Source organism: Pyrus communis, chromosome 7, assembly GCF_963583255.1.
Source record: "Pyrus communis chromosome 7, drPyrComm1.1, whole genome shotgun sequence".
In the NCBI taxonomy this organism is placed as follows: domain Eukaryota; kingdom Viridiplantae; phylum Streptophyta; class Magnoliopsida; order Rosales; family Rosaceae; genus Pyrus; species Pyrus communis.
Genome location: NC_084809.1, coordinates 703527 through 718623, shown reverse-complemented (window position 1 = coordinate 718623; position 15097 = coordinate 703527). Strand labels below are relative to the sequence as shown.

At 39.1% G+C, this 15097-nt stretch overlaps 3 protein-coding genes across 4 annotated transcripts; 2 read left to right on the top strand and 1 right to left on the bottom strand.

The window, feature by feature from the left end:
• Nucleotides 1-7104: 7104 nt before the first annotated feature.
• Nucleotides 7105-9792, bottom strand: LOC137739774 (plastoglobule-localized metallopeptidase 48, chloroplastic). Of its 2 annotated transcripts, XM_068479478.1 has the most exons (9): nt 9422-9789; nt 8993-9050; nt 8834-8901; nt 8544-8723; nt 8341-8437; nt 8138-8247; nt 7907-8040; nt 7637-7818; nt 7105-7452 (listed from the first exon to the last, which is right to left on the bottom strand). In XM_068479478.1, the coding sequence occupies exons 1-8, from the start codon at nt 9653-9655 to the stop codon at nt 7641-7643; spliced, it is 1059 nt and encodes a 352-aa protein (XP_068335579.1). In that variant the 5' UTR covers nt 9656-9789; the 3' UTR covers nt 7105-7452; nt 7637-7640. The 2 variants fall into 2 exon arrangements, 1 of the variants encoding a protein (XP_068335579.1); XR_011069113.1 differs by lacking the exon at nt 7105-7452 and having other exon boundaries at nt 7680-7818; nt 7907-8042; nt 9422-9792.
• A 218-nt stretch (nt 9793-10010) lies between these two features.
• LOC137740847 (transcription and mRNA export factor ENY2-like) lies at nt 10011-12796 on the top strand. Its single transcript, XM_068480652.1, has 5 exons — nt 10011-10145; nt 10372-10459; nt 10590-10684; nt 11415-11491; nt 12406-12796. Coding segments are annotated over exons 1-5 (336 nt in total). The 5' UTR covers nt 10011-10143; the 3' UTR covers nt 12480-12796.
• Nucleotides 12797-13270: 474 nt separating this feature from the next.
• On the top strand, nt 13271-14653 carry LOC137739236 (agamous-like MADS-box protein AGL11). The gene is made up of 3 exons (XM_068478788.1): nt 13271-13777; nt 13897-13932; nt 14168-14653. Exons 1-3 carry the CDS (start codon nt 13271-13273, stop codon nt 14651-14653), a joined length of 1029 nt encoding a protein of 342 aa, XP_068334889.1.
• The last annotated feature ends 444 nt before the right edge of the window (nt 14654-15097 follow it).

Genomic DNA, 15097 nt, shown 5'->3' with positions numbered 1-15097 from the left:
GCTTTTCTATTCACATCCCTTTTTATCCCTTCCTCTCGCATGTATTAACGTAATTAAACCATAACCGTCCAATTAGAAGAATATTAAATAAGAAAGAAATTAAGAGAGCAGAGAACTCTCCTGTGCTGTCGAGAGAGAGTGAGAGAGAGAGCACTTTGTTTGGACTTGGTGGCGTTTGCTGTGTTTGGCCCGGGGGTCCAAAATTGGACGGGTAAAACAAGGTACAAAACCGGTTTTGTACTTATTTATTTGACGCGCGACCCGCCTCTAAAACCGTTGGCGCCTTTTGTTTCCCAAAAGCAATCTTTTTTTTTATTGGTAAATCTAAAACTACAGAGTTCCGATAGTGAACTAAAAAAATTAAGAAGATTATTATTATACCCTTTCAATCATAATTAAAAAAAAAAAAAAAAAAAAAAGGGATCATTAAAGTAATTTAACACAAATAAGTTTTTGCTGTTATTTTTTTTCTTCTAAACTTCACAGCCATATCACCCAATCAATACCGTAAACTCACTTTCTCTCACAAATTTGCACCCCATGTCTACTTTTCTTTCCACTTTTTCAAACTTCTTCGATCCACTAATTTGTATTCCATAATTTGACATTAATTAAGTTTTATTCTTTACTTTAAATCACACATAGTGTGTGTATGCATCTGGCGTTAATGAAGAGAAGGAATTAATTTGATTAAAAGGGGTGATCCTACCATTTTTTTATGTGTCGGAAATATTCGGAATATCCTGAATTAATTTTAGGAAACACATGATGCGACAATAATGACTCAAGTTTTGGATTATAATGAATATTCCAAAAATTCTCAAAATCAATTTTAGGAAGCCCATGTTTTCAAATCTATTTTGCGAATGTTTACAAGATTCATTATAAGCCAAAATTTAAGTCATTCCAGGCGTACCACATGTTTCCTAAAATTAAGTTAGGACATTTTGAAGATTTTCGACACATAAAGGAATATTTGGGGGCCCGCTAGTTGCTCATATTATTTTTCTTTCTATTTTTCAACTTTAAAAATCAATAAAAAATAGTTTCGGGACCTAATAAATGGTAATATCACATCCAAAGGTCTTGCAATATTTTCCTTAGCTAGCACGCAAAAAAATTCCTAAACTGAAAATTTTCAATTTTTTTCACAAAAACTATGAGTTATATATATATAACTCACAGTTTTTTGTGAAAAAACTGAAACTTTTAGTTTTCAAAAATATTTTGCATGGAAGCTTAGGAAAATGGTGCAAGATCTTTGGAGGTGATCCTACCATTTATTGGGTCTTGAAACTATTTTTATTGATTTTTAAAATAGAAAAATAACATAAACTAATAGTGGACCCCTAAATATTTTTTTATGCGTAGAAATTTGTTGGAATGTCCTGAATTAATTTTAGGAACATGTGGTGCAACGAGAATTGTGACATCTCGTCCCGAGATTATAAAAAACGTACATGTGAATTGACCATTTTACCCCTAGTTCGTTACATTTACGTTTGGTGTTGTTTTGTGTGGTGTGGCATGTGTTGGACCACACACACACACACTCACACACACTGTCTCTCACTCTCCCGTGTTTCCCTCTCCCTTTGTCTCTTCTCTGTCTCTTCTATCTCTCTCCCGTGCTCCCATTTCTTCTTCTTCCTTCTGTAAACGTACGGACAACACACCACTCACCCAAACCTTAGTGGATCGAGGAAACCAAGGGCATTTTTGAACTCGTGAAGCTCGTGCGAGTGCAACCATACCATTTTCAGGTGAGAAATCTTTCGTTTTCACATCTATTCGAGGTGGTCCGATTTGAGTACTATTCATGCAAACTTAATCTAGCATTTTTTTGGACTTTTGAAGCTCATAGGTGTCTTAGTGAGGTCCCAAGGAGCCTCGGAGTGCTTTGTTGGACAAATTTGGACGTCGGGAAAGCTTGGTTCAAAGTTTGGCCGGAGCTTTCGAGGCTTTTTCCGGCGAATCCACGCCGAGTTAGGGGTCAAGGCGGTATGGATGTGTTCGTCTCGTCAATACCTTCATTTTGATATAAAGTACGTCGAAAATGGTTAAGAAATGAAGAAGTTATGACACTTTGAAGTTTACCCAGAAATTCCGGCAAAACACCCACCTCCGGCGAAACCAGTCCGGCGACGCGAGGAAGAAGACGCGCGCGTGGGCAGCGCGTATACAGGGCGCGTGAGAGCTCCAAATTGAGTTCTAAAAATTGTCACGTGTTCGTGACGTCGTGTAGATCACCGTAGTATATTCACACACCCAAATTGAGCAACGTATGAGAAAGTTATTGACGAATGTTTGTGTATGTGCGTTTAAATGATGATTTTATAATTATTTTTTTATAGGTGAAACTTGTACGAACGACGAATGTAACCAAACTAGGCGTGAGGGTTACGAACCGGCTACTTATCAGTGAGTGGGCAGTTATTTTTTAGTATATATATACGTATGCTTGACGTATTTCCTTGAAAACGTATTTTAAAAGAAATACGAATTAAATATCCTGTCATATATGCATCATATTTTAATATGTGCATTACCATAATTATGCATACTGTTGCATGGTGCTGAGGAGGCCCATGTAAGCTACATTTGACATACATTTGATATACATTTGATATACGTATGAAATACGTTTGGAATACGATTGAAATACTATGATGAATTATGCGATTGTGACATGATCGAGATATGTTTGTGATATGATTGAGATATAATTGAGATACGATTGAGATATTATGCTGATAACGATCATGAGATATGATTGAGATATGAAGAATGATATGATAGAGATGTGATTGAGAGCTCATAACCTGCACCCCCGGTGTTAGTGCTCCCGTCCTGAGCAGGGCACAGTCCTTCACGTGATGTTCACCTCCCGCACCTCATGCTCAGCTTGGATCCAAGGTGCACAGGCCTGTCGTACAGACCACATTAGGTGGTTCCGACTCGTAGGTGACCCGCGATTATTCGCACAGCCTTCACGTGATCGTAGCACTAAAGCGTATATATACGTTACACCCAGGCCTGTCGTACAGACCACTTTAGGTGGTTCCGACTCGTGGGCAGGTTCAGTTGTTCAGTTATTAAGTTGTGATTTGAGCTCTATATGCAGCCGTACAGGTCACGTTAGGTGACTCCGGCTGTCAGATGTTATGTTGTTGATGTGATGAGATGATTATGAGTTATATATGCAGTCGAGGGCTGAGTTGATTAGAATGAAAGAGTATGAGCTATGTTTATAGTCGAATGTTGAATTGATTATATGTTATTCCATCATATTCACATAGAGATGATGAGCATTCTGTTATGATACTTGGCATGACATACATTCATATTGTCTAGCATAATTTGAGATATATTACGTATATGAGTATATGTTTATTTTCTGGGAAACTATACTTGTTTTACGGCAAGGGGTTAGTATATTCAAAGAGAAAAGAAGGTTCTGAATAAGTTTGTTTTGCTGACCCACTCAACTTTGTTTTGCGCCCCTCCAGGTTTAAGATATCAGAGCTTGGTGGCTACGAGGAATCCAACGGTGTTCTGACAGAATGGACAAAAATTAGGACTCACCTTTGGGTGTTTAATCTTAGAAATTGTATCTTTAAAGCTTCTGTACTGTGTAAATGGTTACGTCACTCTCACGTGACGGCCAGCATGCCCTCCTTCGGGACGGGGTGTGTCAAGAATGACTCGAATTTTGGCTTATAGTGAATCTAGTAAAAATTCTTAAAATAAATTTGAAAACGTAAGTTATAACTCACAATTTTTTGTGAAAAAAAAAGTTTTGGAAAATATTTTGCATGGAAGCTAAGACCTTTGTATGTGAAGAAAAAAAAATGATAGTTTTTATGAAGAAAAACAAAATGATATTTGCATAGAAGCTAAGACCTTTGCATGGAGTTATAAATCATAGTTTTTATGAAGAAAAAAAAATGAAATCTGTAGTTTTAGGAAATATTTTTCGCGGGAGCTTAGGAAAATATTACAAGACCTTTGGATGTGATCCTATTATTTATTAGATCGCGAAGCTTTTTTGTGACATCCCACATCGCCCAGGGGGTGATCCTTAAATGTATATTCCAATCCCTACCTAGCACGAGACCTTTTGGGAACTCACGAGCAACTTCCCAGTGGGTTACCCATCATGGGATTGCTCTAGCCCCCTTCTCGCTTAACTTCGGAGTTCCTACGGAACCTGAAGCCAGTGAGCTCCCAAAAGGTCTCGTGCTAGGTAGGGATTGGAATATACATTTAAGGATCACCCCCTGGGCGATGTGGGATGTCACAATCCACCCCCCTTAGGGGCCCGACGTCCTCGTCGGCACACACGCGACCAGGGTTAGGCTCTGATACCAATTTTATCGGATGTCCCCGGCCCGGGATGGATCACTTCCCGGGCCCGCTCCACCACCGTAGCACGATATTGTCCGTTTTGAGCTTACCATTCCCTAACGGTTTTGTTTTTGGGAACTCACGAGCAACTTCCCAGTGGGTTACCCATCATGGGATTGCTCTAGCCCCCTTCTCGCTTAACTTCGGAGTTCCTACGGAACCTGAAGCCAGTGAGCTCCCAAAAGGTCTCGTGCTAGGTAGGGATTGGAATATACATTTAAGGATCACCCCCTGGGCGATGTGGGATGTCACAATCCACCCCCTTAGGGGCTCGACGTCCTCGTCGGCACACACGCGACCAGGGTTAGGCTCTGATACCAATTTGTCACATCCCGGCTCGGGACGGATCACTTCCCGGGCCCACTCCACCACCGTAGCACGATATTTTCCGCTTTGGGCTTACCATTCCCTCACGATTTTGTTTTTGGGAGCTCACTGGCTTCAGGTTCCGTAGAAACTCCGAAGTTAAGCGAGAAGGGGGCTAGAGCAATCCCATGATGGGTGACCCACTGGGAAGTTGCTCGTGAGTTCCCAAAAGGCCTCGTGCTAGGTAAGGATTGGAATATACATTTAAGGATCACCCCCTGGGCGATGTGGGATGTCACAATCCACCCCCCTTAGGGGCCCGACGTCCTCGTCGGCACACACGCGACCAGGGTTAGGCTCTGATACCAATTTGTCACATGCACCGGATCCCATCAGAACTCCGAAGTTAAGATTGTGACATCCCACATCGCCCAGGGGGTGATCCTTAAATGTATATTTCAATCCCTACCTAGCACGAGGCCTTTTGGGAACTCACTGGCTTCAGGTTCCGTAGGAACTCCGAAGTTAAGCGAGAAGGGGGCTAGAGCAATCCCATGATGGGTGACCCACTGGGAAGTTGCTCGTGAGTTCCCAAAAGGCCTCGTGCTAGGTAGGGATTGGAATATACATTTAAGGATCACCCCCTGGGCGATGTGGGATGTCACATTTTTTTAATTGATTTTTAAAGTTAAAAAATACATAAAATATTGTAAACTAATAGTGGGCACGTAACTATTTTTTATATGTAAACAATTTTTTGAATGTCCTAAATTAATTTAGGAAACGCGTGGTGCGACGACAATGACTTGAATTATGGCTTATAATTAATCTTGTAAAAATTGCAAAAATCAATTTGAAAACATGGGTTACTCACAATTTTTGTGAAAAAAATTGAAATTTTTAGTTTTAAGAAATATTTTGCGTGGGAGCTTAGGAAAGTGTCACAAAACCTTTGGATTTGGATGTGATCCTACAATTTATTAGGTCCGAAACCATTTTAAATTTGAAAAATAGAAAAAAAATCATATAAACTACAACTGGGTCCCCAATTTTTTTATTTTTAATATGCTGAAAATACTCGGAAAGTCCCAAAATTAATTTTAGTAAACATATGGTGCGACATGAATGACTCAAGTTTAGGTTTATTATTAATCTTGCAAAAATTCTATAAATCGATTAGAAAACTTGGGTTATAACTCACAGTTTTCCTGAAAAGAATTTATATTTTTAGTTTTAAGAAATATTTTTTGCAAGAGCTTAGGAAAATGTCGCAAGAACGTTTAGAAGTAATCCTATCATTTATTAGGTCCCAAAACTATTTTTTATTGAGTTTTAAAGTTGAAAAAAAAAATAATAATATAAACTAATAATGAGACCCCAAATATTTTTTTAGGAAAACTAATAAAAGAGACTTAAATACTTTGAGTTTTAACGAAAATAACAAAATAAAGGGTAAAGTGAATAGTACCAGAATTGACTTTTTAGTGTAAAAATGTGATTTTTCGTTAAAGTGAACAATATCTGAAGCTTTTTGTTAAAGTTCCCTATTTTTTTTAAGTGTAAAAAATCTTCGGAATATCCCAAATTAATTTTAAGAAATATGTGGTGCGATGAGAATGACTTGAAATTTTAACTTATAACTTATAATTAATCTTGCAAAAATTCCCAAAACCGATCCAAGTTCAATTTTAATGCCAAAACGCTTTGAAGAAACAACCTTAGGCATGGAAATGTGTATGATTTCAAGTTTTCAGCATCCAACTGCTTATTAGCTATCGAAATACAAGTCGATCAATGTCGATTATTTAGTCGGTATTATTATTCATAGTATTAAACGGCATAAGTTCATCATTCATCTTCCATGTTAAAGTTAAGCCCCAAGCTTCCGAGACGTTGGCTGTTGTTGAATAGGTGCCTCCTTGTCGCACAGAACAGGAGTCGGAGGTGTTCCCGTCAGAGGAATTCTGCCATCCAGAGCCGATGCTGAACGCAGTGGCGGCCTAGGAGGGACGACATGCGATGGTTGATGAGCTGAAGCACAATCAAGAGGAATGAGGGCGTTCAGAAGGAGAAGGAAAACTAGAGCAGAGTAGAATGCTGGAAAGTGGAAAATGGTGGAAGCCATGCTTGCTAAGGAAACTAACGGGAAACTTGTGTGTGTGTTTTAGTTAACTGAAAGGGCAAGGTATTTATAGGGAAGAAGCTAACTTCATGCGAATCATGCCCCCGAAATTTCGGCTTGAAACAGTGCTAGCAACAACAAACTTTTCGAACTCTCACACTTTTCTTGTTTTCCCCCTTCTATGCTTCAACACAAAAGTTTCAGTACATAAAAATGTTAGGAGCACATCTCGTAACGGTCAAAACTGCAGCAGGTTCGACAGAGTGTGCTGAAGAGGCATGTCAAGTAATTCTACAAGTAAAAATTTGTGATACAAATACACGATGTATATACAGTTTATTTAACCGAAACAAGAAGAATCAGCGAGCCTGACTCTGTCCAGTAATTACCAAATAAAAAGTTTCTGATTTATAAACAACCTAACTGTATGACTTGAGAACCTTTATGTATTTGACTTTTGCACAAGATGGAAAGGCGAAAGTACTCAGCTTACAAGTTACTACTCGTGCATCTTCAGTCTGTAGAATTTAGCTGCAGCAAGACTTTTAAAGCAGATGAAGTCTTAGCATATCCTCCTCTAACTCCCAAGTTCTTTGCCATGAGACGCACACGCAGGGCTACATAAATGAAACGTAAAGGAGAAACTTAACATATATAACAAAGAAGTCTAACAAAACGAAAGTAGAACCCAATGTGCATGCCAAAGTTGATTGGACGTATCCTAAATTCCAAAATTCTCCGCGAGACTATATATTCGAAAGACAAGTACAGTGGAAATGAAACAGAGAAAAGAGGCGACACCTTTTCACAGTACCATGGATTTTGACTCTATCTTTCCAGGTGTTGTTAACCCTTTCTTTGAGCCAGAGATCCGTGTTGCCTGGCTCAGAAGAGTTTTGTAATCTTGACTTCTTGACCATTCATCAATTTCACGAGCACGTAGAACTGGCAGAGGATGTGAAAGTTGCCTCGTTTGAGCATTTCTGGACAGCACGAGAGCATGAGTTAAAACAGGCAAATCTAACATGTACCTAACCTAACAAAGGGTGATAAACCTATGCTGTCACTTACCTTATATACCACCCCACAGGGTTTGAAGAAGCTTTGTCGTAGGAGCGAGCTTGTTCCAAAAATGCATCCACATTTAGTTGATCAGCCAGAGATGGGCAGCCCCCAGCTAATTTCATTAGAACAGAGACGACCACCTCTTGTGGGCACATCAAAATGGATATCAGGTAATCAGGATAACCAATATGAAACACAAGTTTTTTCAAAAAAAAGTAGCTTCTGGAGGTTGTATACCTTTGGGTCTTGTGCAACAAGAAGAGCTGCACGATCACAAGTTAGCTCTGCTGCTCGAAGCCAACGAAATAACTGTTCTTCCAACCTCTGAGCAATCATCCCACCTAGCCCTATGAATAACACAAATATTCAAACGCATCAAACACAATGAAACATAACACAAGTAACCAAAAAAGGTCAACCAATGATATTAAGTATCAAACCAGGTATTGTATAAGCTCCGAGGGTAAGAATATTTGCAAACGTAAGCCACACACCATGGTCACATTTCAGATGGCCCAACTCATGAGCCAAAACAGCCTAATTTCAAGTCAAACAACAGAAGTTAACTGAGAACCGAGAGATGATAAGGGTAACACTTTAAAACAAAAGGAAAACAATTAAAATCCAAGAGATAACTTGTCACCTGCAGCTCTTCTCGTGTCAAAAGCTCCACGAGACTAGTATGAACAACAACAAACGGCTTTTTACCACTTATTGCTAAAGTATACGCATTTGGTACAGGACTTTGACGAACATATAAATCAGGAGCATCTATGCTGAGAATCTCCGCAGCCTCCACCATCAATTGATGTAGGCCAGAAAGCTGATAAAATAAAAGGCAACACATAAGCTGACGACATTAACTTTAATGCAGAACCTGGACTTACAAAAGAAGAACAAGTTTTCCGCTTATATTTTCCGCAACTGGACAACCTGATCTTTCGAAACAAGAAGGGACGTTCCGATGTTCTCAAGAAGCATGACTTGCTCTGCAACAGATCCTGCAATGCTCATAAAATAATATATGCACAAATTAGTAAACAAACACCATTTTACATAAGTTTAATCCTACCCAAATTGGATGAATATTACCTAGCAGAATCTTTCCAAACTCATTCAATCCCGGAATCGCTCTCAAAATCAGCGTGTTCTGCAGAACAAGTTGATAAATTTACACTCGGATGCTAAAAGAGTGTTTTATTTTTAATCTGAAGAGACAAATGCAAGTATACAACTGAACATACAATGTAAATGCATGTTTTTGTACAACTTCTGAAAGAGTGTTTTTACACAATCAAAAGCACTTCTGACTACATTTGGATGAAAACTTAAAAGGGCTTTAGTTCGTAGAAGTACTTTCGAGAAAAGTACGTCGAATACAATACCGTCTGGAGATACACTTGCAATGTTATGCTTCTCCAAAAAGAACTCCCAATTACTTTTCCAGAAAGCACTTAAATTTTGAATGAAATTTCTACATGTTTATAGTAAAATCACTTTCCAGTAAACACTTAGTCGCACCTGTTTATCCAAAGGGTGCCGAAAATCATCGGCATCGAGGTTGCTAAACACAACGGAGGCAGCTCTGCACACAGGAACTCGAATTCCAACTCTCCGGTACTTCTTGACGGCGGCGAATTCGACGGTGGGCGAACCGAACCGCAAATGATCCGAAGCCACGGAGCTAAAACTAAGAGAACTAAGGTTCTGTGTCAGGCAGAGAGAAGAGATCAAGGGCGCGGCAGGGGAAGCCATGGAAGCGCAGAGACGGAGCCTCAGGAGAGCAACGGCGGAGGAGAATATTAAAATCTAAACTCCATGTTTGCTGATTAGGGAGGTGTAATTGGAGGGATTGGGCATGCGTTCTCCAGACCTCCACCGTTTGTACGATTGTGTCCACAGCCGTTCTAATGGTGGTCCTTAGGCGCCATTTCGCTTTCGTTGACCGGCGTTCGTGATTTTTTTTTATCCCGGGTAGGGGCAAAGACGGTAATCAACAAAAAAAGGGTAGAATACCCGGCCCAAAATTATTCAATAAAAAAGGGCCCAAGGGCCCAATATTAAACCTGCATCACCGTTTGACTGTAGGAGACGAAATCGTTAATTTGCAGTTTAACCAGTCTGGGAAGTTCGTTTGTTCACCATCATCGATAAACCTGATCAATCAATCAAATCTACTTTCCTCCTTCAAGTCGCAGAGTGTTCGACGGTCGAGATTTACTTGGTCTCCGATTCCTACAACCATGTCAGTCCCCTACCCTGAGCTCAGCTAGCTAGGGCTTTTCTAACTTTCGTGGAAAAAACTTTCCCGGGAAAAAAAATTAATGAATTAAAATTTTAGCCAGCTCATTTGGGTTTTATCCGATTTTATTATTTGTGGGTTTTTTTTTTAATTTGTATTTTGCAAATTTTGTGTGAAAAAGAACGGATTTTTAGTATAATTTTTCTGCATATTTTGTTGGAAAATTAAGGAGGAAATCTGTGAATCGTCCGCCGACGCCGGATGTTGCAGAAAATCAAGAAAAAGAGCCCACTCTTCAAGAGCTTATCAGCATCGAGGTGTGGTGTTTTATTTTAATTTAATTAATTGTTATAGTTATTTATTTATTTTTGGAACTGGGGTTGATTTTACTGAGCTGAGTTAGATTATTCCGGTTTCTGGTTCGAATTTACCGCCTGGTTTTTACAGTTGATTGAGAGCGGTGAAAAGGAGAGGTTAATGGAGCTTCTGAGGGAAAGGCTGATAGAGTGCGGGTGGAAGGATGAAATGAAAGCACTTTGCAGGTATTTCTGTGACCCATTCATCAATTACTGTATGGAATTTCAGTAAAAAGCAATGTCTCGTTATTCGATTAGTAATTTCGAGGTTGATGTGGGTTAGGCGAGTTGACCTGGATAGTGTTCCCGCCCTCTTGCACCCAAGTTCGAATCACCCTCCCCTTCAACCAGAGTAGTTTAGAATGTATATCGTCTTGTCATATGAACCTGAAGGTTCGGGACAATTGGAAATCTTTTAAAATGCGCCCTCACTGGATTTGTGATGCATCAGAAGTATGGCATTTGTTAGAAATTCAACAAACCCAGTTACAATGTTGATCAATTTAAGAAACACTCAGTAAATTTACCTAGGCTCCGTTGCCATATACTCGGACAAGATTGTTTTGAGGTCATTGATTTTGGCTGATCTCCACACTCTCCTCTTGGAGGTTGCGGCGTGGTCCTAAGGGCTCGATGGTTGTGTAAGCTGAATCTTGTCTTTGGGATTACAGCAACCTCGATTATGCAATTGTATGCAAAAGCCAACTGTTCTAGCCTTGATGTTTGCAAATGGAATTGGATGCTAAGCTAGCTTCAGTCATGAACTATTTGATAACCCGTACATCAAATCATCCATTACTTTCTATGTTGCAAAATCGTTCCTGTATATTTACCATAATGTTTTTCATGCACTCAACCAAGTATTCACATATCAAGGTTGCTAATTGAGCATCTTTTAATATCTTTTTATCGTTAGGGCGTTTATAAAGAAAAAGGGGAGGAACAATGTTACAGTTGATGATCTTGTACATGTAATGACCCCAAAGGGCAGAGGTAACTCTTTCTTTCTTTCTTCTTATTCTTCTGATTGTCTGAGACTCACAATGGTTTTCATAAAAGGCCTTGTTTGTCTGCATAATTTGCTAAAAATATCATCTTCGTGGAAAACTTCCACATCTTATTTTACCAATTCTCCTATGGCGTACTGTGTTTGGTATGCGTAATGCAAAGGTAGTATTGAGAGTATAATAGATGATGGTGTCTTCATGGGAGTGGGTAGCATGATGGATGGTGTGGGAGGAGTTGGACGTCTCTGTAAAAATGGGCTGGTGGTGTTCATGAGGGAGTATGGATTGTCTAGATGATGGTGTTTTTGAGCATTTGTAATGAAGTCGGGTGGGTGGTGCGGGTCAGAGTGGTAGTCTCGTATTCTGTAGAACAGGTGGGTTAGGAAGCTACAAGCCCGCAGTTGTGGGTTTTGTCAGAGCCAGGGAAGGTGGTCTTCTGGACCTTGTGGTCATGGTGTGGCTGTTTTCTTGTGATGCTGATCATTAGGGTCATTAAAACCCCTTCACTGTAGCTCGAGCGAGGTTTCTGTTTTGGCATTACTAATACTACACTTATCCTCTGTAGTAAAAATTAATCGGTTCCTTCATAATGTTATCCTCTCTAAGTGAGACTGAGCTTCATTTGGGAAAATGAAATGAAACTGACCGTACGTAAATTGACAATCAAGGAAAGTAGTCTTAGAATTAAAAGAGATTCAAGTTACCTGGATCTCGTTCGACCTTGACATAGTTTCATCCAATTTCATGTGAACCAGATGTTAATCCCCCGTTTGCCAATTAGTACTCACTTCTTTTCTATCTTCGAATCAACTGATCTCACTTTTTAAATTTGCCATTTATTTCTTTTTCCATTGTGTTGCTCTAACAATTGTAAGTTTGTCTCGGCTCTTTTCCACACAGCCTCCGTCCCCGATTCCGTGAAGGCGGAGCTTTTGCAAAGAATTCGTACATTTCTTGTGTCAGCAGCTCGTTGATGCACCGTGTGGTTCCTGATTGTGACAAATCTAGGGATATGATGATGATGATGGTGGTGGTGATGAAGAAGCTTTTTCTGAATGAAACTCACTAGTGAATAGCTTGGAGGGCGGCGGGAGGCAACTCTTTTTTTTTTTTTTTTTTCTCGGAGAATTGTATAATTAATTGATGTTATGGAAAGCAACTTAAACTAACATTCATATTTTCTATCGAGTTTCTACATTTGTCAAGTTTATCATGTAAAAGCCATCCATGGAGATGCCTCAAACTTCTAATTGTTTGATGAATTGAAACAAGACACAAATGTGACTTTGTAGTACTGTTTTCTTCGTCCCTAAGGCTCCCGACTAATCGTTCGAGGCCGAGGCCGAGGACGCGGTGCCCGTGGTGGAAACTCAAATAGCATAATAAACACATAAACTCTAAATTGAGTGTTCAGAAATGAAATTTGGGTGTACAAAAAACCTCTTTACATACTTTCACAAGAATATTTTTGACCGTCATATAGTGATTGTATTAGATAAATGTAATAAATACCGTAGTCAACTCCTTAATTAATGGTGGATGTTAGAATAAGAAAGAATGAAGATTCGGTATCTCAAATAGATTTTTTTGGTGATTAATCAATGATTAATGTATCAGTAAAGAAAGTAAAACCAAAAAATCAATCGGTAAGATTTTGTTACCTTTTTTGTGATCAAAGGAAATCTCAATCTCTTATATAAACAACCATGACCTAAAGAACCCTAAAACTTCGTTTTTCTGCATTGGTTCTAAAAATTACACTAACATGGGTCGAAGCAAATCAAAGTTACCTTTGGAGTTAATTCCGAACGAACGTTCGCGTAAGGTTACTTTTCGAAAGAGAAGGAACGGATTATTGAAGAAGGCAGTTGAATTACACACACTTTGTGATGTGAAGGTGTGTACAATCGTTTACGAGAGGAAATCCAAGGGCAAAGTGAGCAGATTAGCAACGTTCCCTGAGGAATTTAAAGATGTCAAGGAAATAATTGATAAGTACAAATCAAATTCATCAAAGGTAAAGAAGGTCCAAAGTTTGGGTGACTTCTACGCCACGCAAACGGTTCAAGTGAAGGAGGAGTTTGGGAAGCTACGCAGCAAGAGCTGTGAAGAGAAGTATCCTGCATGGGAAGATCGTCTCGATGCGTTTTCAGTAGAACAAATGCTCGACCTTTTGACAAATTTGGAGAACAAAATTGTAGATGCTCATAAGATGCATGGCATGATGAAGGAATCAAAGCAAATTGTTGTGCAAGAGACAATACCACCAAAGGTGAGCGCCTTTAATTACCAAATCTTTGTCGAATTTTTGTTTTGTAGTTTTTAGGGCCTCCTTTGGCATCTAGGATTATAATTGATCAGATAACTAACTAAATTTGATGTATGTTGAAGGAAGAAATTGTCGTTAACATTCAAATTTTGTTGAAGGTATATAATTAAGATGGATTAGCCATGAAAAAAAATTTTCAGTCATAACAATTTCGTGAAGATTGGAAGGGTTTTGGAAGTCGGCATCTGTTTTTTCATTTAGAATACACGACTTTAGCGAGTTATCAAATCCAATCCAATATAATCGTTAAGACCAAGGTCTAAGCGTTATTAATTAATCAAAGCTGGCAAAACTCGAAATTAACAATAATCTACTTTTTAAAATAATGTGCAGGCCACGTTTGAAAGCAACCAAGAGTATTCTCAGATGCAATCTGCAAGCACATTCTGGGCTAATAACAACATTCAGTACACTTGTTCTTCAGCTACTACTTCCAACTCCAACATCAAAACATCCACGTGTGATATTCCTGCGCCATATGGAAATATGGATGGGAACTCAACCTTCTATAATCCCATGCAGCAGCAGCAGCAGCCATGCATGTACGACTCAATATTTTCAAGTGCTGCATCTCAGCAACAAGAAGAAGCAGTTGTTCCAAGTGTTGAAAACCCTAACCCTATTGGCATTGTTCCGTTGAGCGTTTCGTACGATCAGCCAATGCTTTCGCTAACCATGCAGCCGAGTTATCTGGAGTATCCGATTTCAGCAAGTGCTTTTGGTTTGTCATCCAAATACGAACAACAGTTTGGTGCATTTCAATCACAGCACATGTTTTACGACAACGTATTCTTCGACAACATGGCGCATTTCGAATAAAACAGCATTTGGAAGGCTCGGGATACTCGATCGATGCATGTTTGAGGGTTTTAAAAGTAGATTAAATATTTAAACACTACTAAATATAGGCTGGATTTGGTGTTCTGGTTATCTCTTATATATGCAAGTGGTTTAATGGATACTAAAATTATGGGAAGTATATATCTTGTTAATATATTTTGCATCTTATATATGTTGTGCATGTAGAAGGCTAACTTGGTAGCAGTTTTTTAACAAGCTTTTTGACATAGGTGCCTCGTTTTTCAATTTCGTTGAAGAGAATGTAGGAGATTCTAATCACTCTGTCTTTTAATTCCTTGTTAGTGAACGAAACAAAATTAGGATGACATCTAGCAGAGTAGTACAAAAGTTAGTATATACATGATTAACGGACGTTTGATTAGGGTTTAGGGATTAGGGTTTAGGGTTTAGGGTTCAGGCAAC